Here is a 24,319-nt window from a genome sequence, read left to right on the forward strand (position 1 = left end):
CTCTACCTCACGAGGTGCAACTAAACAACTAAACTAAACCCTCAGGGGTCATCACAGCAGAGGGATCCACATATTTGTATTGGCGAAGTTGAAGCTCCCCTCTCAGGGATTTGTGCCTCCTCCCAGTCAAGGACTGGGGATCTTTTGCTCGTCAGGTAGTCACTACACTACACTCAGGCAGTTCACTGTTAAGTTTATAAAGATCTCAGATAAAAAGTAAGAAGTGAAACAAAAGTTAAGCTGATGGGATTTTTTTTTTTTTAGTTAACATGAACAAGAGTCTCCTGATGCTATTAGGCTAACCTTCATTTAAATCAAATCAAACCTGAAGCTGTAATTTTTAAGCAGCCTTCTGATAAAAACAAAACAAAACACAACAACAAGTCAGTAAATGTGAATTCTCCTGCCTACTGCATTTATTCAAGCAGCTCCTTTGACTAAAGCAGACTCCCAGCACTGTTTGGACTGCCAGCCAAAATTTGGCTGAAATTAGAGGGATTCATTTAAGGCTGCAGATTTCTAATTTCAGTCCGGTGTAGACAGCTGTTTGTTGTACACTTTCAAAACCTTAAAATATGAAACGCTCAGTTGTCTGCTAAGGTCAGTGTCCTCTCACCTCGTTTCAGGGTTATTCAGAAGCAAACAATCATGTGTGCGAGTGAGACAGAGAGGAGAAAAAAAAGGCACAAAAGCTGATGACACAAGTGGATAAAGAAAGACGATGATAGATATTAACCGACACTGCATCTCAAACATGACATAAGTGCCAATAACGGTTTCCTCTAAAGAAATCTTGCCAAGTTAAAACTTCTGACTATGATTTGCAAGCCGTGGCTTATTCCAGACTTCCCGTTGTGTGATAGAAGGCACATTTTATAGAGACAGACAGATGTGTATTTGCGTCTTGATATGCATCTTTTAATATTACAGTATGTGCTGCTCAGCAGACAGCCACATACTTAGTCATTTCCCATTTCACTGCAGGACCAATAAGTAGGGCCATGATACTGTCTGATAGCGATTTTTGCCAGTCTGCAAAAAATGACATTTAATGGGTGGATTTTTTTTTGGCTTGCCCTTCAGAGCGATAAATCGGTATCCGCTTTCCATGGTAAGACGAAGTGCCTTGCTCAATCTTTGATATGGCAGTGATAAAAATGACTGACTTTTATTTACTTTACAGTTTTGCAACTAGGAGGCTTCTGCAGCACAATCATATCTAGTGAACCACAACGAAGAGGAACATCGTTTTTCATGGTTGAAGAACTTCTTCCTCAGCAAGAAAAAAGCAAAACAAAAAGAAGAAAGAAAAAAAACTACTTAAAAATTTGTATTCACCAACTTTAAGGGTCTACTGATCAAATCAGTCATGCAAAAATGCAATCTATTTTAAAGCCCTGAACCCACAGCCAAATGTTATTAACCTTTCAATGTAAATCACACGGAGCACATTTGTATCAAAAGGGAAATTATTTCAAAGGAACAGGAAAAGCATACGTCTGTAGTTCTTAATAACTTATCTGCCAACACGTTTACAGTTTCACTATTGATCAAACCTTATGAACTTCTGTTCATAAGGTGACTCTTGTCCGTTTGTGAGAGAGAAAAAAAAAGCAGAAATAAGCTGTTTAAGAAATCTTCCGCAACTACTGTGCAACTACGGGATCTGCTGTACTAAAGCCTGCATGATCACCTGTCACAAAAATCCACCTGCTCCATTACGTACACAGCTCTGAGAATTTCTATAGATGCTTCCTTCGTCTCAAGCTGGGAACCAGTTACTCCATCTATAAACAACTGATTTCATCTTAAAACCATCCGTGTAATGGAGCCCAGATTAGAAATAATGAATTCCACTGGGGATAAACAGTCCCGTCGTAGGCAAGTTCGCTTTTACCAGAGAAAAAAATAGAGCAGTCTGGGAAAACCGCTAAAGAGTTCACATTAAGCCAAACTCTTCTTCATTAATTAGTCTACTTCTAAAGACAGAAGTGGACACAGTCGCTGAAGCACATTGGAAAAAAGAATAGGTTCATGCGTCGCTGAGTAATAAATTCAGAGCTAACAGTCTGCGCCTAAAAATAACCTCAGCAACCTTTTTTTTTTTAGTGTGGACCCCCTCACAGTGAGTGCGTTTAAAAGCGCTGAGTTCACGTTTCTCCTCTAAGCAGTGGCTCGAGGAAAGTTTCACTTGTGCTGGAGGAAAAAATAGTTTTTAAATTCCTGTTATCCACTTACCCTTTCAAGTCGTCAGTGTCCGTGTCACTGAGACACGCCAGGAGTGGGTTTGCCTTCGAGGTGGGATTAGAAGACACAACTGCGACGCCGAACAGCGAATAACACTTTATTTTTTTCTCACTGTTGAAGAGCAACAGCGGCTACGCGCATGCATCCGCACTTACGTGCAAGTGAAGGAAGTGCTTTCCTTTCAAAATAAACAGACCCGCGGCGAGTTTAGCCGACTGTTTGTTTTACTTTGAAGGCTACACCTTTGTCCTTTCTGCCTTAACGCGGATAATTTTACTGTCGAAGAATTTCCGTAAGACCGTCATGTGACCATCGAGAAAGACTGGACAACCCAGTTAGTTTTCATCCACGTTCCCCATACACCGCTTACTTTTTACACACAATACCAAAAAAGACTGAGCAGTGGTATTTTTTTAACTTCTGCTATTGCAAATACTCTACTTAAAGTCGGCGTGTTTTGGAGAACTAAAACCATCCCCATAACCCTCAATGGGACTGCTAATAAAATTTTACACTGTATTTTTATTATACTTTTTTTCTGGGTTGGGGGACATCAATAAACAAACAAAACAAATACCAAATAAACAAATGACAAGTATTATAACCAGTAATATTTAAGTAATATTTATTTGTACAGGTTTCTGTCCAGTGTACGGCTCCACTAGGTTGTGTTTCTGGGTTTAATATTATAAAAATAAATTCAAATTTCAAATTCAAATTTTATTTGTCACGTACACAGTCATACACAGTACGATATGTAGTGAAATGCTTGGACAACTGCTCGTGACCTAAAGAAAACAAAAAAGGAAAAGGCTATGAATAAGATAGGAAATAAATATGAAAAATTAAAAAGGGTAAATTTAACTAAGAAGGAATAAAATATAAATAGGTTACTGCGTTTATAAACAGAAATATATTTGAACAGATTTGATTAAAAAAAAATTTAACTACAATTGTAGAACTCAGACAAACCAGCAGGGGGCAACCAATCAACATAAGATATTGAACTTAAACATTTATTTTCTTATAAATAGAAAAGAGGAAACCATGTTTAAAGCAGGAAGAGAATCTAACTCAGGCTTAAATTATTAAAGATGATCCCAGTGGTTCCATTTTTAGCAAGATTCACGAGATAAGGGTGGGGGGCATTACATTCTCATCATAAATCATGATGCCCCAGTTGGCTCCATGAGCAAAACACATCACGCTGGGAGGTTACGTGAACAAAAAAAGGTCACATGTTAAGCTCTGTCAAACCTTTAATACTACTGTTATCTAGGTGTGTGTGCATCTCTCTGTGCCTGTGTGTCACTTGTTGTTTAAGTGTGCTGGGAGAGTCATAGGAGAGGCCCCATCACTCAGGGGGTGGATGAGCAAAAAGGGTAATACATCTTAGTCTTCAGGAGCCAGACTGAGCCAACAAGTCACTGACGTGGGAGCCTGTTACTCATTCCAATTAGGATCTACGGTAAGGATACAGCGGGGGGGACTTAACTGGAAAGGTTAGCCAGAGGATAGGACATGGAAAGAAACAGGGACAAACAGGGGAGAAAAAGATAGTAAGTGTTGTTAAGAGAAGAAAACAGCAAAAACAAGTGATAAATGAGTGAGCTGGGAGCAGACCAGGATAGGATGGGAACAAATGAAGGAGAACAAATGGGTGAGATTAAGGAGAAGGAGAAAATAAGAAGAGTGGAGGTAAGAGCAGCAAAGGAAGAAGAGCAGAGATGGAAAGGAAGAAGAGAAGAGGGGAAGGAGGATGGGGAAAAGAATGACGCACAGAGGAGGCTCAAAGAAAACAAAGAAGTCTGGATGAGGAGAAGATCAAAGGATAGATGACAGGGAGGAAAGAGGGGGGTAAGGGAAGAGGAGAAACAGGGCAGAGAAGAGCAGAAATTGAGGAAGAGAGAAGGGGAGAATAGAAGAGACAGCGAGCGATGGCGAGGAGTTGAAGAGGGGGTGGGGAGGTGATGAGTCATCACCAGGCTATCAGCCCCGGTGGGCCGGGTTGCTGTGGGGGTGGCAGTGTGACACATATGCAGAAAACGCACACACAGGGAGACGTTGCCCGCCGTCATGCTGCTTAAACGTCTCCTCCTGCTGCAGAGGCGGGTGGAAGACAATACAGGGATGCCACTGAGACATGCAGTTGTGCACATGCAGCCCTTTCCTCTGACACACACATGCATATAATGTCGATGGCTGTGCCAGAGGCCTCATTAAGACTGCGAGGATGGATGGATGGTCATAAGGGCAAACAGTCAATACAGCTGTATGAAAAACAACACAAAACAAAAGGAGGAGCACAAGCGCTGTTTACACATTGTGTCTCTGACTATTTCTCATATACACTTTCCTCCATCATTCATACTTTATTAGGCAATGCATATGCAGAGGCGGATGTTGTATTAAAAATAAAGGAACAGATAAAGAGGAAGATGCACAAGTAACACGGCCACGGTGTTACATAAAAAGTTCACCGCTTCGCTCCTCTCACTGCGGCACTATGGTTTGCTCAGCTGCTGTGCTAAGAGTAATATCAAGCTCCTTCTTCTGTCATTTAATTAGCTCATCACAAGGACCCACGGTGCATTTTCAGTGTTCTTGCACATGCTTTTACTCCAATCATACGACTGAAAATTGGGGGCGGACACCTTTCAATAAATCAAATCACTTCCTCTGTAACACGCGAGCTCCTGTCACTCTGCGTCTCTTTTTTAGTGCTGAGTCGATTTCAGAGTTGCCATGCCAACAGATTGAGGGGATTCCTAATCCTGATCTGGGCCAGTGAGCGCGCACATACGCTTCAAATATGCAAACGTCACAAACGTGCAGGCTGCGTGACGTGGTGTTTCTCCCCTTCTAATCACGGCACATCGGTTTTGTGTGCACGTCTCCCGGCAGATTGTGTGAATGGGAGCAGAGCCACCAGTTGATTGGGTGGTGATTCTTTAAATTCTTTCAGCATCACTCCAACTATGCAAACCTGCAGGCGACATCAGCCGCCAACCCGAGGCGAGTTCGGCACCAAACAGACACACAAACACAGAGAAAAAAATACTCGGATCACCAGTGAAATTTGAAAACCTCTGTAGGAATCTGTATTTAATCTTGAATTTCTACATACATTCATCCATCTCTGGAACAGAGGATCAGACAGTACGTGTGAGTGTGTGCGTGTATGTAAGATAGACGTGGATGCAGGTTGGGGTGGGTTTTCCAGCTGCCTTCTGCACACCTGCATATTTATCATGTGCTTACAAAATGTGATGGAGGCACATAACATTGGGCCGAAAGACGATGATAGGGGGGAGAGGGTGTACACATGTGAAGGCATTAGTGTAGCATAAATGTGTAATCTTGCGCTGAAGTGTGTGACTGGTGGCTAAAAGAGGGCAGTTTAATTCTAGTAATTCAGTCATATTTTGAATGACAGCAGAAGGCGCACTGTCAGGTTAGTCTGTAAACATTCTGACATGAAATCTTACTGAAAACATATTCAGCTGCAATGACCTGCATAGGCCCCAATTAGAAAACCGACTAGGCTAAAAGTTCTCGAAATTTAGTTTGAGTGAAGCTGTTGTATGTTGTGAGTTTGTGTTCTCACATTGCGCAAGTTAACGTGTGACTGTCCGTCTGCATGAATGCTTACCTATATGTGCATACTGATATGCCTGCATATGCACTATGCATGTACAATATTGATACAAGTACGTGTATGTATGTGTGTATGTTTACACATACTTACAAATAGAACCACATACACATACATGTCATGATGCATGTTACAGGCATTTCTCCATCCCTGCTTGAACGTATGAGTGTGTGTGCTGCTTGTGAATGTGTGTGTGTCAGTCGCTGTCTTCTCTTTCATGGGCCTCAGCCAGGGAGCTCTCATCAATATTCTCCAGGCTCTCTGCCCGCTGGATGCTGAGCTCAGAGAGCGGGATGCTGGGCAATGTAGTCTGTTCTGGGTAAAGCCACGGCTTGAAGGCAGGGTTATGTCTCTGCTTCCACTCTGGATACTTCACACAGGCTTTGCAGATCTTCTTCATGGCCTGGAAAGAACAAACAACAACAAACAACAAAATAAACAACAACAACATGTGATTTATGAGAAATAATGGCAGTGATAGAAAGAAAGTATTTCCAGCAGAAAGCTTGGCCGACACGTATGCTTGATCAATATTCTATAAGGAAGAACAGGCTGAACTCAACAGAGATGAAAAATCCAGAGGACAGAAATAGCACCCATACAAAAATAGAGATGAAGATGGATGAGTGACAGGATAAAGGGAGACAGAAGGGAAGCTGTGAGAGATGGAGGAATCTATAGAGATAAAACATGGGCAAGGGTAAAAAGAGGGAGGAGATCTTGTTCAGAGCCACAAGAACAGAGAGTTTCTTTTTTCCAAATATCAGAACCAAACAAGGGAGCTTCACACATGTCTGATAGTACTTAATGTCAGAAACAACATGCCTGTATGTTTTTTAAGGGTAAAAAACACAGAGCAACGTGTCTCATAAAAAAACAATGGTCCAGGAAGTTACAGCAGCACCCAGTGCATGGCAAGACAATCATCCAGAATATATCTGGATATCTTTGTAGCTGCAGAGACCAAAAAAATGAAAAGCTAAAAAGGCAAAAAGAAGCAATTGTGTATTTATTCAATGTACATCACTCAGCAATTTTTCTTTTAACTATTAGATAATCCTATGATTTGCATATATCTTCTTTGCTGCAACCACTCTCGCTTAAGAGCAGCTGCATGTTTTAATAAAAATATATCTACCAAAAAGGAAAGCAATACTATATAATGTAAGGCCTGCAGTATTTTGACAATGAATTGATTTTGCCTCTGTGCACCATCTCGGTGGATTTCAAATCAAAAATGATGAATCGGATCTGCACTTCAGCAGTATCTGAGAAAAGTGCCGACTTTCAGACTTTCAGCTTTAATTCAAGGTTAGCAAAAGTATTGCATTAACTGTTTCCTTTACTGCCACCACATTCAGCTGCTGCTTGTTGCCACTGAAGAATATCCCACGTCTGTTCTGTAAGGCTTCACAATCCATGCTACTGCTTCTGTCAGCAGTCAAGCACGCCCATGCCATAGCATATCAGTGGTTTGCACCTTGTTGTAAACTCTCTGTATTTACATTGTCCTTGACTTAGTTAGACGTTATGAAGCGGTTTTTCTTAACCATGTTGTTGAGCTGCTCAGTGCATTCCTTCTTTTTAAGAATTCAACAGATTGTTGATTCAGCCACTGGCACGGTTATCTCTTTGGACTTTATTTTGAGAGCCTCAGTGTATAGCAACCAGCCAACACTTGGAAATAAATAGAGGTATTTTATTTGCTTAATTTGTCATGGAATAATGAGAAACAGCCCTCATCTGATCATAAATCTGCTCTTCGGTCAATTGTCTGATTATTTTTGAGGCTTTGAAAATGGAATCATACGTATGAAAGAATAAAAAAAAAAACTGCACTTCAATCATGTCTTGATTGTTGGATTTAAAAGCCCCCGTGCTGGTGTATCAAAGGAAAACTGCAAAAAAAAAAAAAAAGTGTTACTGTCCAAATCCCATATTGATATTCTGACCCTCTCTTAATAGGAATAATTAGATCCATATTTTTTAAAAGCTTTGATAAAATGCAGACTATTGATTAAAGTCACAATGTGAAATGCTTTTTTTGACATATGAATGGAAAGCAAATCTCTAAAAACTCTAAAATGCCTAATGTTTTTATTCACTGTCTTCACTAGATGCCTTCTTTCCCTGATATCATCTCTGAGGAATCCTCCATCACAGCATGCTCTCTAGAGAATCATTGCCCTATTTTAATAAACATATACAGCAGATGCCCTCAGACAAGCAGTAAACTATAAGGTCTGCGTATTTTCTCATGGTGACCGGCACTGTGCTGAGTGGAAGTGCAGATTATCACACAGTCAAACACACTCACAGGATCTTTGTTAATCTGCACATATTACTTACGCATGGAGCAAGGAAGTGGGAAGACTTGTTGACAACCCACTTGGGTAGCGAACCTGTAAAGAGAGTCGGGGTGAGCAAAGCATCATGGGTAAAAGTTGGAGTGTGACAGAGAGTCTGTTTTATTTCATATTACCAGGATCAAAGCAAGGCTTAGTAACTACTCACTGCGCCCGTATGGCTCTCTCTCATACATGCACACAAACACACACATTAGCAACGGATAAATAAAAAGAGTTACACAATCGGCACTTGCTTGTATGTGATCAGCAGTTAGAAAGTGAAGTAAATAGAGAATAAGAGGAGGAGATTAAATGCTAGACAAAAAAGCAGAGTGAAGAGTAGTGAGTGAGAGAGCACGCGAGAGAGGTGAGATAGACTATCCTTCATATGGTTGCTATGGTGACACATTTTGACATAAAGGCAGGGCAATGAATAATTCATAGAACGCAGAGTTAAATACCTGGGTGAGTGTTTTGCTCTTCCTGTGTGTGCTCTGTTTGATTTTGTCCTTGTGTGCTGAATACTTTTCTGTGTGTGTGTGTGTGTGTGTGTGTGTGTGAGACTGTGAGTGATAGTTACCTCGTGGATCCACCTGGGCCATGTAAGTGAGGGTACAGTTATTAGGTCCCTGGCTCTGGATCATGTAGCCAGTCTGAATGGAAACTGCACGTACCATGTCCTTTTTAGGTGGGTATTTCTGTGGAAACAGCACAGAGAGGCCAAAGTGTAAACAAACAGGACGAGGACCCCACTAGATTCTTTTTTTTTGTGAGATCTGTAGAAGGCAGAGTAGACATTCAAGAGCTTTGTGCTTTTAAGCTGCCAGTCAAACTGATTTTCAGCTTCATAGTCAGACTTCTGATGCAAATCCAGTCCACACCACTCTATAAATAAAAAAAGCAAAGCTGCATGCAGCCCACTATTTCCCTTTTAGCTCCTTAGACTCTAACAGTATATCCAAGGTTATTATTAATGATTAGGGAGTCCACTACTGGTTAGTCTGCACTAATTAGGAGAGGGACACTGCAGAGCACTCAAGAAGAACAGACAGCAGCAGTCAGCTAAGACATCTGCTTTATTTTTTCTCTGCTATTTGACTCATATTTTTTGGCTTCTACACTTAACACACTACCTTGTATTGGCAGAAGAAATCTCTGCAATGTGAACTTTTGTAAATCATCTGCAGGTTTCCGGGATACAGAATTCTCATGCTCTGAGCTAATGTAATCTTCTTGATTTTTTTTAGACTTCACTAAATCTGAAACATTAATCACGACTAAGCCATGTGTTCAAAAACACCCAGCACACCAGGAAACTGATCATCTCAGGACTCGAGCACTTGATGAGCAATCAGCTGAACAACAACACGATAATTAAACTTTGGACAAAATTAATCATTTTTAATATATCACTATACGCTCACCAACCACTTTATGTGGTACACTTCTTCAACTCTTCGTTAATACAAATATCAAATCAGCCAATCACATGGCAGCAAATCAGTGCAATTAGTCATATAGACATAATCAAGACGACCAGCTGAAGTCCAAACTGAGCATCAGAAAGAGAGGTCTGAGTATTTCAGATACTGCTGCTCTGCTGAGATTTTTACCATACAAAACCATCTCTCAGGTTTACAGAGAACGCTGAGCAAAAATGTCATGTTGACGTCAGAGGTCACAGTGAAGTGGTCAGACTGCTTTGAACTGATCAATCAAATAAGCACTGGGTACAACCAAGGTATGCAGAAGAGCGTCTCTGAACGCACAACACATCAAACCTTAACGTAGATGGGATACTACTGCAGAAGACCTCACCAGGGACTATTCCTTTGTGACAGGGTTCTAGAGTGCGACCGATGTGGTTGCACATGAGACATAATTTTTCAGTGGTGCGACTACAAAAAAATCCTACTTCCAAGGTGCGACCAGCCTTTTGAGTAGAACTTCTTTCCCACTTCTTAACTTAACGAACTTTTTCGTTAAGTTAAGGCCTGATCCATCCAAAATTCATAGACAGTGCTCTGACGGAGCCATCAGCCTCTCAGGTTATGTCTAACACTGGTCCGGAGACGGCATCAGGTAATGAGCCACATACGATCGACTTTGAGCCAGAGCCCACTGAAAGTAAAAGGGGGAAAGCGTATACATTTCGAAGAGAGCGGCTTGACCAGTTTCCCTGGCTAAGATCCAGTAAAGCTGACAACATGTTGCACTGCATTTACTGTCGTGAGTGTGGGAAGACTATGGCCGGCAGTACCGCATTTGTGACAGGTGCTAATACGTTTCGAATTGAAACGCTGAAAAAGCACAGTGTATATAGAAAACACATTATATGCAGCAATAAATGCACTGCCAAAGTGTGCCCTCTCCCCACTGCCTTTCAGTGGGAGTGAAGAGAGGGGACTGCCGCTCTGATGACTTGTGTGCAGGCAGCAGCAAACAGGTCATCAGAAGAGGCCAAGATGATGATTAAGTTTAACATCGCCAACAATATTGCCAAAGAAGAAGTTCCGTTCACTAAGTTCAAGTCCGAAATAATTCTTCACAAGAAAAATGGCTTGAACGTAAACTCCACATACAGTAATGATGTCACATGTGCCCAGTTTATAGGTGTCATCCCAGACACATTGAAAAAAAAAAGTGAAAAAATGAAAAAGGCCAAGTTACATGAGTTGGTCATCTGAGAGGCATGTGACTGCAATGGAGGATAGTCCATAAGATATCAAGCTGTTCGGATGTTCAGATTTTGAGATGTTCAGTTTGAAGCCTTTGAGGCACTTTTAATTTAGAGGGTTTTTTTTTATTCAGTTATCTTGAGATGTTTTAAATTTAAATTTCAGCTTAGCTCAGCACTTTAAGCACAAGCACTTTTTCAGTAACTTATCTTTCTTATAGAAATGCGCTCCAAATAAAGAACTTTGTGTTGACAAGATTGTTAGTTAATCATTTACAAATCAATATTGTCTGCATGGACAGCACTTTTTTTTTTTAGTGAACATGTAAAACTGCGGTGTTAAGCGATGTGGTTGAATAATTTGGATGCACCTAACGTTTGTGCTGGTACACCTAAGAAAAAAAGTTAGGCGCACCAGTGCAACCGTGGCAACCGTGGCTGCTTGCAGCAGGATAAAATACAAATACATGTCAAACAGGTTTCTTGAACATGACAATGAGTTCACTGTGCTCAAATGAAGAATTATGGCAGTTCTGCAAGCAAAAGTGGTTCCCCCAGAGTAGCAAAGTGTAACTAATGTAGTGGCCAGTGAGCGTATAATTAATCTCTATGCCAATATTCACACGGTAAATCAAATCTGGTTCAATTCAAGCTAAATATTATGAAGTGAACTATAATGCAAAATACTATGTCCTCGTGATGGAGACAGATGACAGGGATCACATGAGTCCTTAATTAGCTGCTGGGCACAAAGGATATAGTTACAATGAGAATGAGTCAGTGGATCAGTACTGTTGTGTCTGGATCTGTAACTCCACTGTGGAAAAAAAAAATGGCTCAGCAAACAAAGCAGTCATTAGAAGCCATTAGAAGTTATTAAGCCTTTGCCATTATAAATATTTGCATAGGGTTTTCATGCAAATACATATCGGACTCTATAGCACTCAACACAATGGTACGCTTAACAGCAGCGCTAACCATAGTTACATGACAGATGGATTGCAAAAGCAGACTGTTAAAAAGCCTCGGAAATGTATGATTAAAGAACTGAAAATAATTCATGGCTCCTGTTATGATTGGTGAAAAAGCTGAACAGCGATTGTAGGATAAGAAACAGCATAAGTGAACCATGTCCCGCTGATGGATGCGCCAACACGCCACTCATAAGTTTCCCCTGAAGCCAAACTCCAGGAAGTCGAGCTCTCGAGTTTTTCCCATTATCAAGATCAGCCTTGGCTAACCACACACGTAAACCGACACACAATTTGTTGTGTTCAGAAGTTCAAATTGATGCAGGAATGCGGAAGGCGGGGTGGAAGTCAACAGCTCACGGTCATATGAGAGGCCTTATCCTTCTGCAAACACTGTACTGGTGAGCAAAAGTTAGAATGAAAAGCAGAGAGGAGACAAAAGAGTGAACAAGGACACCAGAGGACAGACAAAAGGAATAAAGACAAAAGACATGGAAACCCATGATACACACAAAAGGCTGACGGACACGAAGACAATGAGAGCGACATCGCTGAAAGTGTTGAATTGTTGTTTTACTTTGTTTCACCTTCTCAAGGATTTGCTTCTTTTTCTTAGTCTTTTTAAGTTTTCTACACATTTTACAAGCCAGTCAATCAGATAAACCAGAAAACAAGTGGCAGGTTAATGAATGCAGGACACAACTAGCAACAGGTGATCAGTACAAACAGATATAAAGCCAACGAAAAGCTGAGGTTTCAGGCCAAACTGAAAGTTACTCACATCCTCTTAGTGTGCTCGAATCAACTGATGGTTTTTACAGCTTTATAGTATCTAGATTATTCAAGTGCATTCAAAGGCATGCTCGGAAAAGCTGAGCTTAAAACACAATATGTTCTTCTATCATCTATCATTGTTTCAGGTGAAAGCATCAGGGGCAGACAATATGATAGAGCATGGTCTTTGGAAAGGTGCTAAGCTAAACTGTTGCTGTGTAAGTAAAGAGAGCAATAGAGCGTGTGGTAGGGGAAGTACTTCTGGAGACTGGATCGCGTTCCTGTTTTCTGAGCTGAGCAACTTCCAGAAACATGGCACTGGGATGCATTTTATGAAGTCTGCAAGCAGACAGAAAGGCTTTTAGGAAAGTAGGTGTCATGTTTTTGTTTTTTTGAACACAAAAATGAAATACAACAGTTGTTGCAGGTACTTGTTCATGTGAAAATCAGCAGGAAGCGCGTGTTATCAACCTCTCTGGGACCGACTGCAGTCAGATTATTTTGTGCTCTAAATTAAGCCTCCATTTTCCCGGATAGATTTCATACTCAGTGGCAGACAAAGCTACGCTGTGAAAGTGCAGCTCATAAGGAACCAATTTAAATGCAGAAAACTTGTCTATTGCTACTTTAAATCACCGACACAGAGCGGTGAAATGTTCCCTTAGAAAAAAAAACGGGACCTGTTCAACTTGCTAAAGAGGACCACTTCATTTCAGCTCGCCAATATAAAGCACTGTGCAAAAGCCTCAAGTCACTCCTCATTTCAGAGGTTTTTATTTGGCTGCTTTTTCACTCATCAGTTCAATCCTTGTACCTGACCATTTTTGGAGGAATGGTTCTTTTTGTTGTTGTTTATTGAGCCACTTAACACTTATTGAGCCTATAAATCACTCACATAACTCAAGGGATGACCCTGTATTGTGTCTACTCATAACAAGAAGAAAAAAAGAAAAAGAAGAGCTTTGAACTTCCTTAAAGAAAGCCTGAGGAACTATTCCTCAGAGCTGCTTAAAGAAATTGAAAGAAAGCTCGCGTACAAGAGTTCAGGCTGTGTGGAAGAATTAAAGCGGTTCTAAATATTGATGTTCACGCTCATTAGAACACTACAAACTCTGCTTTCGCCTTATACACTTTATTTCTGTCAATAGAAAATTGTACTTAGGAGTCAGTATAATCTTTTAATAATATAAGTTTGCATATGATAGAATACCTCTTTATGACTCAGACTGTTGTTTATAGTTCACTGTGACCCGTTATGCAGGGAAGGAGCAGTACCTGCTAGATAAGAGCTTAACAAGCCGTTTCACTTCGTGCCAGGTAGAGAAGCCTCTCCTGGCACACGCACACAATGCGAGATGACTCAAGACTTTTGCACAGCAGTATTCACCCAGTTCATACTGAGATATGTTCCCATTAGCATTCCTTTTTATCTTTACTTACGGCATGTTTGATAGAGTAGTTCATGATGATGTAATCTTTTCCTATTGGCAGCCAGGAGCGGAGTGTGATGACGTCACGGTTCCGAAGGGGCTTTGGGCACTTCCCTGTAAACAAACAAGAGAAGTCAGGTAAACAAAACATCACAGAACAATCTGTACCTGAAGGCAATTTACATGCGTTTACATGCGATGGTGCAACATACATGAGTAGTAACCAACGTCCGCATTGACCGTAAGCTTCCCAATATCGAAGGTCTCAATGACATTTGTGTCCCACTTCTTTCTGTATTCAATGTCATGGAGAACGTCATACATGGTCTCAGCTGACACATCCTTGCACAACATCCGACACTGAGAGAGGAAGAAGGACAGAAAGAGAAACAGAGGCTTCAATTTTAGGCAACAAAGGTAAATCCACAATGATATTACAGATATGAGTCACACACAAAGTTCCACACAGCTTATTCAAACTGTATTTAAAATACATAACTCTATGACACCAGTATTGTACTTCTTTGAATTCATCGCTCTGGGTCTAATGCAAACTATGAGGTAGGAAAATCCATTAGAGTTTAATGAAGCTGCTCAGCATAAATTCAAAGTGAAGTAGTATACCACTGTTGAGGAGAGCTCAGGCCTAGTGATGCCAAGAAAGGTAAGTGAGACACAAAAACAAAAAGCCAGTGAACACATCACAGACTCAAATACCTGGAAATTAAACATATGCACATATGCACACACTCACTGCACCCATGTGGACCCCACACGTGAAAGAAACACGAATGGCAACTGATGTGTAAATGATTAGACATCAGATGGTTGGAGAGCGTCAGTATTGGAGAGCAGAAATGGGAACTGTGTGTGTGTGTGTGTGTGTGTGTGTGTGTGTGTGTGTGTGTGTGTGTGTGTGTGTGTGTGTGTGTGTGTGTGTGTGTGTGTGTGTGTGTGCAGACAGGCCACTGACCATAGATGAGTCATTACCGAGACCCAAGCTCTTAAATGGAAAACACATTCACCACAAGACAGAGATGGAGAGACTTATGTCAAAGGGTTGTTGCTTTTTTTCAAGAGTGTAGCAGTAGCAAGAGCTCTGAATGCCACCTTTTTTAAAATCTTTTTGTGGTTCTGTCTGGAACAAATGACGTGTGAAGTCACGTGTGCACTAGAGCACCAGCTTTTAGACTAAAACAACCTTCCTCATATCAGTTATGCTATGCACACTGAATAGAAGTGTAAAACTTACTGCGTGGCCACGTTATGCTACAGAAAGACCATCTGCAGGTAGAGCTGCTTTTTCCTGATGGTTTCTCTCGTTTTCTGTTGTGCATATTCCTTTCAGACGTTTCATGTTGATAGCTAAGACTGACTTACAAAAACTAGGAAGTTTTTATTGCACTTAAAGCAACGTAACACATTGCTGTCACCTCGAGGAGGCTGCTGGTGGTTAGTGGAGTCTGTTTGCTTCTTTGCTTCACTTCATGTGTACCCCAGAGGGGAGACACACAGTGAGTTAATGAGCAGGAAAACAGCAGTAGAGAGTCTAGCTAAAATGAAACAACTGCACATAAATGCACGGCTTCGGCGGAGGAGGTAAAGTTGGTCATCTACTAATCAGAACATCAGTAGTTTAATCTCCAGCTTCTCTAGTTTGCATGCCCGAGTATCCTCGGGCAAGATACTGAACAACGGGTTGTCTCCAATGCGTCCATTGTGTGTGAATGACTAAAAGCACTTAGGTATTGAAAACGGTGCTTGTATGACTGGGTTTGTAGTACGAATGTGTTTTGAGAGTTATATATATAAGTACCAGTCCACAAACCTATTAAATAATATATTGTGGTGACACATTGGTTCAATGCTTCGATGTGTTTTGTCTGAAACAAAGAACGTTGTTCCTCTGTGAGAAAGAAGGTCATAGGTTAAAATCCACATGCAAACTCCACACAAGAGTTTGTGTTCTCCCCGTGTCTGTGTGGGTTCTCTCCTGGTTCCCCAGGTTCCTCCAACAGTCCAAAGACATCAATATTAGGTTCTTAAGTGATTCTAAACTGGCTGTAGAAGTGAACGATTTTCAGTTTCTATGTGTTAGCCCTGCAACAGACTGGCAACCTGTTCAAGTTATAGGCTATAATGGATGGATGAATGGATGGAGCCTCGTACAAGTTATAGGCAAAAAAACTAGGAGTGGTGCTTCCATTAATACCACAGCTGGTTGATTGTTTGCATAGCATGTCACAGCTTATTAATGAAACCATAGAGACTCCTGGCTATGTTTGGCATAGACGGCAATACACTCAAGGTAAGCCCTTGAGTAACAGTGTTGCCAAAGTTACAATTGCCAGGAGAAACTAGTCTCAATAATAACGAGGTGAAAGGCAAGTGGTAGAGGCATGTCGAGTTATAAAGCATAAGAGACACAAAGGCAATGAGGGAAAAAAGAACCCAGCACTTGATTGAGAGCAAATTAGAAAGAAATGGACCAAGGGAAGTTGTCTGCCCCAGATAAATTTTAACTCCTGTTATAAATCAGTCCAGACAGTTAAAAGCTCTGCCTAGCCTATCTTCCATCACTGCTTCCCTTCAGGCTTCATTTAGGAAAATCATCATAGACTGTATCCCACATTTGTCTGTAAACCTGTTTTAAACTCGAGGTCTCCTCTTATAACTATTTGAAATTCAAAATGGTCCGCACTGGTCTGATACATGGACAAGTCACCAGGCCCAACAAAGAAAAACAGACATTCATACATAAAGCCAGGTTAGAATCACTAATTACATGCATTTGGACTGAGGGAGGAGGCCATAGTGCTCAGAGAGAAACCACACTGGCACAGGAATAACATTCAAATGCCACACAGAAGCCCAGAGCGTCTTGACTGAGAGGCAATGATGCTTATTGCTCTGTTGGAAGCGTCATGAGGATATCTTTTAATTACATGTGCACACAACCTGGCAGGTGTATATCATTAGAGTTTTTCCATCAACTAAAATATTGGTGAGTTGCAATTTTTACTCCTAGAGGACAAGTCAGGGAATTAAGACATACTTTTGGAAAGTTACCATCAAATTTTGCCAATTATTTTGGCACACAACCCACTTGCTCGAAAATGTTTGTTTACCAGCTCCAGATTGGAGCCTTTATAGCTTTATATTTCATATTTCTGTATAGTTTTCATATTTAGATCCTGTTCATAGCCCGTACATAGTTTGTACACTCACTACAGCCTGTACATACTTATAGTTATAGCATATTCATAACATACCTTCATACCGTGTACATTGCAACATACCAATAATAGACCCATATTTAGTACCCTCATACATATAACGGACCCATTTCTGTAATATATCTATATATCTATATTATTGCTAATATATATTTTGTAATATATCTATATTGTGGCTAAAGCACTTTCTGGATGGATGCAAACTGCTTTTCGTTGCCTTGTACTTGTGACATGTGCAATGACAATAAAGTTGAATTCTATTATAATCCTATTCTATCAGCTTTAGCTGTAGCTCTCACACAGGAACACAGTCTCACACGACTCCACAACAGTCACACTGTGCAACAAAGGAAACTGTAAATGCTAAATTGTAATGACATTCCTAGAAACAGAACCCTCGGTGAGATCGAGGAAATGCAGACTGAGTGCAGAGAGCAGGTCAATCCAGACTGAAAGCTGATGAAATAGAAAAAAACAAACAAAAAAACCCCAGGAAGGTTGTGCAAGCACATTAGTGTTACTATTGTAACCTTATTGTTAGCCTAATCAAGAAATAAGTCATTTCATACTTCACATGAGTGGCAGATTGCTAGTTCACTTAAGCAACAAACGGCAAGCAAAGTTCAGAAGAACTGAGGAAAAATAGCACCTAGCTGTGTTTCGCAAAGAGCACAAAAAACGCTCTTCAGCTAAAGTAGTGGGTGTGTCACTGGACAAGTAGATCCCAACCAATTGGATATTCACTATCAGTATCCGTATTTATCCACTGGTTTGTCCACCAGAGGACACTCTGCAACTTCTTTGTTGGATCAACTAGACCAGTTTCTCAAACTCCAGTCTTCGAGGGCCGCTGTCCTGAGTCAACTTCTATAGAGTGTTGCTAATGACCTACTAATTGTATTCAGATGTGTTACAACAGGGACACATGGCAAAGTTTCAGGACAGCCGCCCTCGAGGACTGGAGTTTGAGACCTCTGAACTAGAGGGTAAAAAAAGTAAAAAATAAATAACTAAAAAACATTTTGTGTGTCAAAAAACAAGCTCTGACATTAAAATCCTGCTTGTAACCATAGCAATAATCCTCTATATATCACAGCATGACACTCTGAAAGATAATGTCCTATTTATGGTGTATTGCTGTTCGAACCATTTTTATTTTAAACGCATTAAATCAACTCGTGAGTGAGATGTTTTACACTGCATCACTACTCACAAGGATATGAACTAATTTTCCAAGAGGGAAGTCTGTCACATTACAAGGCACATCTTAATGCCTGTAAACGTAATTAGGGACTGTAAAGTCATCTGTTATCGCTGTCTGAAAGACAATAGTTAAAACCCCTTATGAGTATTCTGTTGTTGTATTCAAGATTAGTGAGATAGATTATGTAGGCACAATGCAATTCTGATTTATTTTAACAGTGTAGTCAAGGAGGCATTACACATTTATTACCAAAATAAAAACTAGACAAAAGACAAACGCCTCCTTTCCACCGGTTTGGTGCTGGAACCGAGTCGGTGCAGGTCACAAAAGACCAGAGAGAATAACAGATGTCTTGTGTCCACAGGCAAACTGAAACAGGAGTAGCAGGAAGAAGGAAAAACAAAATGAAAAGTCAAAGGGGGAAAGCTGCAGGGAGCAAGACATTCAGCACAGAATGAAGACATACAGCCAGCTACGTACACGTGTGTGTAATTCTATTACAAACTAATTCAGTAAACTCGATAGATGAAGCAAAGAGCGCAGGATAGAGGGGGTGAAACAGAGTTCAGAAAGATAAAATAGACATGGCGGAGACAAGTAGGCATAGGTGGACAAACAATAGGTGTGTGCAGATGGCAGTCTTTTCAGTATGTTTGTCCACAGGGTCCCCTCTCTGCCTACTCATAACACCCAGTGACCTGCGATCCCTGCACATCCAGCCCACTCCCTCTACTTTTCCTTCTCTCTCTTATTCCCTGTCCCACCCACTCTTCTTCTCTTCTTGCCACCCTCTCCCTCTCCTCTTCTAATCTGTCATCTCCCATCATTTGTTCCTCTGGGTGCTGATACATGAAAGTAAATTTGAAAAAAAAAAAGAAGAAGAAGAAGAATAAAAACAGAAGGGGAGTGACTCAGAGCTGGGCTTCCCTCTTCCTCAGCATGAGAGAAGGCAAACCCTGGGAGTATGTTTGTGTGTCTCTGTGAGTGTGTGTCGATGTAGGCAGGAGGATGACCCATTCACAGTAAATAAAAACTACCCACATTTTAATGCCCACACACTGAGTGTTGTATGTGAAGTCGCGTGCTGATCGATGATATTAAATTGCTGGTTAGAATGAGCACAGGCATGACTGAACTGTGAGGTGATCACTGATTAATATGGTAGGGGCAATGATGACGATGATGATGAGGCTAATGATAATCGGGGCACTAATGATGATGATCGCCAGCCTGTTCCCCTTCTCTCACTCAAATGGGCATATATCTATCTTTGTTGCTTTTTAAAGCTACACACAAGACAGGCAGAGAGCTTATATTAGAGATGCACTATAAACAGAACAGCTGTAAGTACCACACTGACTCACAACTGCATTTGTAATGACATAATTGTATATACAGTACATTTGCAGGGTGGAAGATTGGGTATGTGAGAGTGAAACAAAAGGGGAGATGAGACAGTGGTGCACAATGCAAAACCCCCAGCTTTTGTCATATTTACATAAAGATAAAGTGCCAACTACAGATAGAAGCCCCACCCAAACTTCAAACATGTGTGCGTGCACTTTCCACTTCTCGCTGTTTGCAGTCTGCAACTGTCAAGATAAAACACACCTGCCTGATGTCAGGGAGAAACGCCTGAATAAGCAGATCCCTACCCTCTGCACACAGGATATACCCTGAGGAATTACGCAGGAGAATGAGGCGGCTTTATAGGCTCTTGATTGGCCTGTACACTACACACACACAAACACACAAACACAAAGAAGCTTGCTAATAGGTAAGAAGATGGATAGAGGGGGCTGGGAAAAGCCCTGTGCTTTTGCAGCTCCTGCACATGTTGATAACACCTCTATGTACACACGCACATATGCACACAAGCTAACAAGACTTTATTTAACAAAGTAAACACCGAGTGGCTCGCTGACTCTCTTCAGACCTGGATACAATAGCAGGACACACACATATAAAGCGGAGGATGGGTTTTATTTGTATTGTTCTATATGTAGTCAGTTCTGGTCAGATTAGCAAGCTGGAAGGGTTAAAAAGTGGAAAGGACCTTCCTGAGATTTCGGGCCGTGAGGCCAAACATTTCTGTGTGTGTGTGTGTGTGTGTGTGTGTGTGTGTGTGTGTGTGTGTGTGTGTGTGTGTGTGTGTGTGTGTGTGTGTGTGTGTGTCAGACAGTGAAAATGCTAAAAGAGGTTTTTAAGCCTGATAAGCACTAAATTAACAGTCAGTCAGGTCTCCTGGCAGCATCTGCAGCTCTAAGATGAAGTAACAGTACGCACTGGCAAAGCTGTGGGCTCCAAGTGAAAGTGTGAATTTTCAATTTCTTTATTTACAGTTTACACTTGGGTGCAGGTCTCAATCAAACTGCTCCCTGCTAGCTTCTACTAAACTTCTACTTTCGAGCTTGAATGTGTGGAAATACAATCATTTGCTGAAGAGAGAACTGGGTGTTTTGCCACAAGTGTGCTGTGAGAACACTGTTTAAATTAATTCCCCCCCTTCTCTGATTCCCACAACATAAACAAAGCATTATTAACGACTGCGGTCAGTCATTGTTAGACTCGGGTACACGGCAGATTCTCAGAGGCCGTCCTAATAATGCCTCCACGTCAACTCCCAGGACAAACGCTCACACTTGACGAAAACTGCCACGTCTGCTGTTTGAGCTGATAACAGAGTTTGCTCACAGTTTCACATGGAGCTCACGTTACCTTACCTAAACAACTAACCAGGAACCACTAGATTTTTCCACCTGGGGCACAGTGTCCTATTAATGTAAACCGATCCTCTTCAGAGGACTGGAGGGCGATTTAGTTAAATGAGAATTACACACACAAAACACACAAAAGGTGATCAGAAAGACTGACAATGGATTTAGAAGCAGCAAGCAGCTCACACTGAAGGTAATTATTGAACCGATGGCCAAACAAACTGATCAATCCTGTCTGTTTGCCCATGACCTAACCGACTGCTCTCCTACTATTGTCAGCATTTGTTTTGAATGGATGTCAAACTGTGTAGACTCAGCACTCTACATAATACGCTTTTGCACAGTGGCTTGAAAATAGTTTCGCTGGCAAAAGGCGACATGTCTCCAGAGAACTAAGCCTGCCTCCTGAGATTTCATCCAGCTCTCACTTCTCTTTAGTGCAGGACTTTTGTTTGTTTGTTTGTTTGTTTACTGTGGGCATCAGGCATCAATTCAATCCATTACCTAAAACAGGATGTGGTTACTACAATGCATTTTTTTTAAAAAGTTCTTGTCTTCACCTCCAAGCCCTCTACCCAGACTGCTACAGTCATATTGGGCCATTTATTAAAAATGATTTGCTTACTGGCTTTACAAGGAGCAACACAGAGAGTGCTTTCTCATTTCAAATGTGTTTCTGGGATGTTTGGAGAGCGAAGCTGCAATAAGAGAACGCAGCAGAGAGCAATGCTTAAAGGACGTCAGCAACTTAAATCATATGGGAATTTAGATGGGAGCACTTCCCTGCCAACTGGATTATGCAGCAGGGTTTTCTATCGCTCCCCTTCCCCTCTGTCTTTGTACTGTTGCCACATGACCACATCCACACCACTTTCCATTATTCCCCACCAGTACCTGATGCCCAATAGAAGCGCACAAAAAGTTCTATTCATACCTGTGTGGTTAAATTGTCTCACCTTAATTTTGTGGATGGACTTCCCCTCCTCCAGAGACTGGGCCCACACAGTGACGACCCCTTTGTTGTAGGTCATATTCCAGCCCTCTTCGCACAGACATTCGGCCTTGAAGCTGGCAAACGCCTGGTCGTCCGGGATTGTCACAGTCTGTCCAGACATGGCTTCTTGTTACCGCGAGGAGTTGATAGGAGAGCGAGGGATGTGGTGGGATGCGTGGGGATGAGGACTACAGAGGAGACACGGTGAGCTGGGGAAGCCGGGAGTCGAGTTTCCCTCCTCTTCTTCTTCTGTGGGAATAACTTGTCTAATTCAATTTCCTCCTTGCAACAAGCTTTTGTAGCCGGCTGCAGCGCGTCTTGTGATGGTCTGCGCGCGTGCTTGTGTGTGTGAGTCTGTGTGCGCGCGCTTTCAGGGTCCAATAACCGCAATCCACCCTGCACAAACTAATGTAGCAGAGGTGCAGGCAGAGAGAACAGGTGAGCTGGAAACAGCTGGGGAGGGGGAAAGGCAAAGAAGTGCGTAAAATGAGATGGGCGGATCAGATCAGAGCTCTGAGCCGCGGTTTAATAAGTTTCTGTCCGCTCCAGCAGCCCTCTCAAACAGCCGCTCTTCAAGCAAACCATATGTTTCTGTGTTTCCGCCTGTCACTCCCCGTTTCTGTCTCTTACCTTCTGCTTCCACCTCCCCTCTCTTGCCCTCTGCGCGTCTCTACGCCTCTCTCTCTCTCTCTCTCTCTCTCTCAGTTGTTGTTTTATAAGGGTTTATAACAAGCTGATTTCCAGAACATCTCCATCGCTGCGTCGCCGCTGTGGCAGGTGGTAAAGGGGATGCGGTGAGAAATATGAGGAAGAGGAGGAGGAGGAGGAGAGGTTGGGCGGTGGGAGGAGGAGGAGAGTCGGACTGCACAGGCAGGAGACCAGCCACAGCCACCGTGAAAGCTCCTCCCTTTGTTGCCTTCAGCTGCTGCTCGTAAAGCTCACAGCTCTGCATTATTTTAACGGGAAGACTACAAAGGCAAGAAAGATATTTACGCCTCTGAGTATAAATTACAAACACTTTGAAAATGTTTTTGCATAACGGTTAAACTGGTCCAGGAAACAAACAAAGCATAAGACAAAGAAAAACGGCGATCAAAGCCTAAAGCTTTGATTTGTGGCATTTTTCATTAAACAAACTCTGCTTAAATGGAAATTTAGTAACTATAAATGCATTTTATTACTGATTTTCTGGTATGTCTTATAGGCAGAGCTGCAGACTTAATCAGACCATCGAAGTCATTTTAATCTATAAGTTATCATCTGTAATAAATATGTCATATTCCGTAACACACCAGCTGATTTGGTAAAATGGGGAAATGAAGGAAAACAGAACTCCGTGAACAGCACTTTGTGGAAACTGTATTTGCTTTTTAGCCACATCTGTGTTTGATATCAAATACTAAGCAGACTGTACAGGCTGACCAGGGCGACCAGACCCCAACAAACTAGCACTGTGGTGCAAAGTGTTCCTTTACAGTCCGGGGTTATCTTGTCCTTCATATATTTAAATGAAACGTTTCCAAATCAAGTAAATATGAGAATAATAACAGGAAGCTGAATTTTGTTCCCTATATGATTTCATGCATTAGTCTTTATACACACACACACACACACACACACACACACACACACACACACACACACACACACACACACACACACACACAGTCACTTCACACCGCATTGAAATGGAAAAAACTATCGACTTCCCACCATGTACACCACCATGTTGACTTGTGACTTTCTGGTAACTTGTAACTTTCACTGGACAGCCGAGCCGTCGCTTGACTGCAATATTGCATTAGTTAAAAGCCAGCCATGTCCTGCAGAGCCAGTCAAAATGTGGAACATTGTCTCAAGATGTTGGAAAGGACGACGAGGAATAAAAAAGGCCAAGTTATTACCTTGTGTTATTACCTCATGAAGGTTGTTTCTCCCTCTTTTTAAAATTACTACAGTATTTGAATGCAATCAGCGTTATCGCGTCACACTTTTTTTGAAAACTACGGTTCACGAAACAGCGGGAGCGCGCATGGCAGTTTTGGCTGACGTGTTACGTAGCGGGG

At 41.6% G+C, this 24,319-nt stretch overlaps 2 protein-coding genes across 5 annotated transcripts in view; both read right to left on the reverse strand.

The window, feature by feature from the left end:
* arap1 (ArfGAP with RhoGAP domain, ankyrin repeat and PH domain 1) overlaps window positions 1–2,376 on the reverse strand; it is a 61,185-nt gene extending 58,809 nt beyond the window's left edge. For 3 of the 4 annotated variants that reach the window (XM_026191466.2, XM_026191464.2, XM_080288807.1), the window contains exon 1: window positions 2,239–2,373. The gene's annotated coding sequence lies outside the window, so the exon portion shown is untranslated. Of the gene's footprint in view, window positions 1–2,238 lie in introns of all 4 variants that reach the window. The other variant, XM_026191465.2, reaches the window with a different exon arrangement.
* A 2,944-nt stretch (window positions 2,377–5,320) lies between these two features.
* On the reverse strand, window positions 5,321–23,073 carry stard10 (StAR related lipid transfer domain containing 10). The gene is made up of 7 exons (XM_080288809.1): window positions 22,884–23,073; window positions 22,216–22,706; window positions 14,315–14,462; window positions 14,113–14,216; window positions 8,831–8,948; window positions 8,252–8,304; window positions 5,321–6,305 (listed from the first exon to the last, which is right to left on the reverse strand). Exons 2-7 carry the CDS (start codon window positions 22,372–22,374, stop codon window positions 6,099–6,101), a joined length of 789 nt encoding a protein of 262 aa, XP_080144935.1. The 5' UTR covers window positions 22,375–22,706; window positions 22,884–23,073; the 3' UTR covers window positions 5,321–6,098.
* Between the last annotated feature and the right edge of the window lie 1,246 nt (window positions 23,074–24,319).

Source organism: Astatotilapia calliptera, chromosome 14 (assembly GCF_964374335.1).
Source record: "Astatotilapia calliptera chromosome 14, fAstCal68.1, whole genome shotgun sequence".
Taxonomy (NCBI): Eukaryota; Metazoa; Chordata; class Actinopteri; order Cichliformes; family Cichlidae; genus Astatotilapia; species Astatotilapia calliptera.

Excerpts from the sequence above, each read along its gene's own strand:
- stard10 (XM_080288809.1), bottom strand. The coding sequence starts at position 22,374 with ATGTCTGGACAGACTGTGACAATCCCGGACGACCAGGCGTTTGCCAGC. Across the intron at positions 14,217-14,314 it reads GGACGTTGGTTACTACTCAT|GGAAGTGCCCAAAGCCCCTT; the intron begins GTATGTTGCACC and ends GTTTGTTTACAG. Across the intron at positions 6,306-8,251 it reads CCCACTTCCTTGCTCCATGC|GCCATGAAGAAGATCTGCAA; the intron begins GTAAGTAATATG and ends TGTTCTTTCCAG.